Source organism: Melanostigma gelatinosum (assembly GCF_949748355.1).
Source record: "Melanostigma gelatinosum genome assembly, chromosome: 10".
In the NCBI taxonomy this organism is placed as follows: domain Eukaryota; kingdom Metazoa; phylum Chordata; class Actinopteri; order Perciformes; family Zoarcidae; genus Melanostigma; species Melanostigma gelatinosum.
The window spans coordinates 1,970,858-1,974,202 of NC_136643.1; the positions used below are offsets into that span (position 1 = coordinate 1,970,858).

The following is a 3,345-nucleotide window of genomic DNA, read 5'->3' on the forward strand; positions in this document are numbered from 1 at the left end:
AAGCTATACAAATCACATTTATAATTGGACTGAAGTTCTTCTCATATTAACATCTGTCTTTTAAGCAGCAGATAAAAGACCTTACATTACAGATCTTGTTAAACATTCAGCATGCAGTACCATGCTACTCCTAGCTTGCTCTTGTGCTCTTGACACTCCGAGCTAACTGGGGAGCTGCGTATCATTAGGAGTCATGCGAAGTTGTTGGAGGTCGTCTCGTCTGGCTGGTTGGTATTTGCTGGGCGGTCACGGTGGCCATGTAATCAGGTCTCTCAGTGTGAGGGAGTGGGTGATTTATGGCCTCCGTGTTTGTCTGTGGAATTACGATTTGATTGCTTCATTCCTTCCAGAGCCCTTGAATCCATGCTAATGAGTAAAGTGCTTATCTATCAGCGCATTAGGGGGTAAATCCAATTGAGCTTGTTATGAAAAATAGCCATGGGATGCACAGAAGTACAGTTTTAGCAAGTCTACCCGACTCCTTCAAATGATGGTACGTAATGTGTCCAGATATATCGTGTTACGTCTTCATACTCAATGTATATTTAAGGTCCTGCGCATTTGTACACTGTAAGACATTTCAAGTCAGTTAAACTTGCAAACGAAAGTTCACTTGCTGCCTTGAAAATGTGAGTTAACTTAACTTGAAGACTGCTTTTGATTCAACTCAGAAATTAAAGTTAATCAAGTTGATTTAACTGCAATGTTCTAGTTGTCTCAACATTACTGTTCAAGTTGTCAGTTGATTGAACTTTGTTTCACTTGTTGTTTGAACTTGATACAGAGAGTTAAAACAAAGAATTGTTTTACATTATCAGGTCAAGAAAACTTTCCTTACCTAGTGAAACCAACACGCATTTCTGCATTATTGCAGCTCACAGTTTCAAGTTAAAATAACTTAACCATGTGCATACAACTTGCCATTTCAAGTTAAGAGGATTTAAATTCTAAATTGGTTTCAACTTACATATAAAAGTTAACTGCAAGTTTGCTTTGTCAGAAAATAAAAAAAATGAAATCACCCATAATTCTTACTGCCGATTTAAAAATATAGCATTTATTTGATGAAAAGATACACAAGCTTGAACATTGTGTTTAAGTACATCTCACACATGCAGACACTAAATAGCTGTGTTTAAAACAATGTTACCACATACAAGTGGAGGCAATCTGAGAGAATGGGGTTGTGGACATTTTATGGACCTCTTTTAACTATCTCACATTTGTCACAATACAACTGTGAGATAATTAAAAGAGGTTCATAAAATCATCCACAAAAATGTTGCATACTAGTACCTTAAACAGGCCATAACATCAATACAGTCATGTTCAACACATAATATTAACATATAACTTATGTTGACAACTAGAAGTGTTGAGGTAAGGTACTATGAGGCAAAATGTGAGATAATTAATAGTGTCATAAAATCTCAATACAAACACAGAAAAAGGGCATGACTTAATCGCATACTTTGAGAAAGGGGGAATGAGAGAAGAGATGCAGAGGTAAAATGTGGGATACTGGGAACTTTATAAAACAATTCTTAAGATTTTTTTTGTGTTTTCGTTATAAAAGTTAGTGTATCGCGAAAGTTACCACAGCCACATTGAAGACTTCCAAAGGAAATGCATCATGCAGAGTGCCTTCGTGTCCAATCAACAGTCCAACCTGCATTCCTTTCATGATCACGTCAAGGTTTTCTCCATGGGCCTGAAGATGTATAAAGACATTCAAATCTTAACCGACATCACCAAATTTAAAACATAACTGCCACTCTAATTAATAGACTATAATTTATTTATTTCTTCCAATAATTTGAAGACTTATAATCTCATCAGCTCTGCTGCAGTAAAGCTACCATTACCAGCTCAACCAATAGTAATAGACAGGGAGAGCGCTGAAGGGTATGGTAATAACTAATGAACATGAAAAATGTTACCATTGTCACATTACAAAAATTGAGTGTAGTAAAGGTGTAAATACAGTTTCTTACGTCACACATCCGGATTATGTCGGTGGAATCCTCTGAAAGATAGCATGGAAGACCAAGCAAGGCGGCTGTTCTTCGGTTTTGGTTTGTGTCCTAAAAGAACAGGCAAGAGTAGATTAATGTGACACCAAAGCTATAATCCTAATTTTAATACACAATAACAACAAACTTGTTTTCAACACAGTACATACCTCCTTTTGCAGACACTGCAGCACACCGCTCAGACGCAATCTCCTACTCGATGAAACACCTGCTTTGTACAGCTCTAGAAGACTTGGCACCAAGGCATCGAGTCCATCCAGGAATGACTCCAGCAGGTCTTTAGCGACAATCCTACTGAACTCGGCACTCAGCTGAAACAGACAGATGACAAAATGCAGAGAAATATGTATGAGTGAGGGAAAATAAGAGCAGTATTGAAATGAAAATACAGGATTTATATGCTATACTCAGTTGGCAAAACATTACCTGTCTTTCACTAAACAATGCAGGCCATCTGTCCATGACTGCAGAGATGAGTGGCTCGTTACCAATGATTTCACTTCTTCTTTGCGAGAATGTTGCAATCATCAGATAATCCAGAAGCTGTGAATCTGGTTCTTTCTTCTGCACTTCTAGAAGCATGGTCTCGCGATCCTTCTCAGATTTACTGGCAGTTTGTCCCTCAGGTGGCTCTGGCAAGAAATGGATCTCTCCCTTTTTTGACCTTCTTTCTGTCAGGATCCAGGATTCCCCTGTCTGTTGTGGTGTGCCATGTGCTCTGTTTGTCCTCTGCCTTCAGACACCTCCCAGGGCCGCACCCTTAATCGTGCACGGCTGAGGACACTCAAGCTGATCACCTCCTGCAGCCTGACACACCAGACTCGGGGCCCCTTAATGAGTAGCCTGCCACTATATAAACTCTGGTCCTGCAGTCTGGGAGTGTCAGGTCGTACCGTCTTCTCCCGCTGAAACCCCGTGGTTCCTCTGCCCGCCTTGTGTCTGTGGATTACACTCCGCTCCTCTGCCCTCCTTGTGTCTGTGGATTACACTTCGCCGCTCTGCCCTCCTTGTGTTTTGTGGATGCGCTCTGCCGCTCTGCTCTCGTTGTGGTCTACGGATTACACTCTGTCGACTCCAGTATCGAGCCACGGGACTTCACGCCGTCAACTCACCAGCCCTCCAGTGTCGAGCCACGGGACTCACACCGTCGATCTGTCAACTCTCCAGTGTCGAGCCACGGGACATCACACTGTCGATCTGCCACTCGGGTGTCGGACCACGGGCTCCACACCTGCACCCACCTGTCTATAAATAAAAGCTGATTAACATTCACTTCTGTCTCCTGTGGTCTTGCGTTTGGGTCCTATCTGTG

At 41.5% G+C, this 3,345-nt stretch overlaps 1 protein-coding gene across 1 annotated transcript; it reads right to left on the reverse strand.

The window, feature by feature from the left end:
* Positions 1-1,042: 1,042 nt before the first annotated feature.
* Positions 1,043-2,736, reverse strand: LOC306783460 (uncharacterized protein). Its single transcript, XM_079277109.1, has 4 exons — positions 2,460-2,736; positions 2,183-2,344; positions 1,995-2,084; positions 1,043-1,711 (listed from the first exon to the last, which is right to left on the reverse strand). The coding sequence occupies exons 1-4, from the start codon at positions 2,613-2,615 to the stop codon at positions 1,577-1,579; spliced, it is 543 nt and encodes a 180-aa protein (XP_079133235.1). The 5' UTR covers positions 2,616-2,736; the 3' UTR covers positions 1,043-1,576.
* Between the last annotated feature and the right edge of the window lie 609 nt (positions 2,737-3,345).

Excerpts from the sequence above, each read along its gene's own strand:
- LOC306783460 (XM_079277109.1), bottom strand. The coding sequence starts at position 2,615 with ATGCTTCTAGAAGTGCAGAAGAAAGAACCAGATTCACAGCTTCTGGAT. Across the intron at positions 2,085-2,182 it reads TGCAGTGTCTGCAAAAGGAG|GACACAAACCAAAACCGAAG; the intron begins GTATGTACTGTG and ends CTGTTCTTTTAG. Across the intron at positions 1,712-1,994 it reads ACATAATCCGGATGTGTGAC|GCCCATGGAGAAAACCTTGA; the intron begins GTAAGAAACTGT and ends ATACATCTTCAG.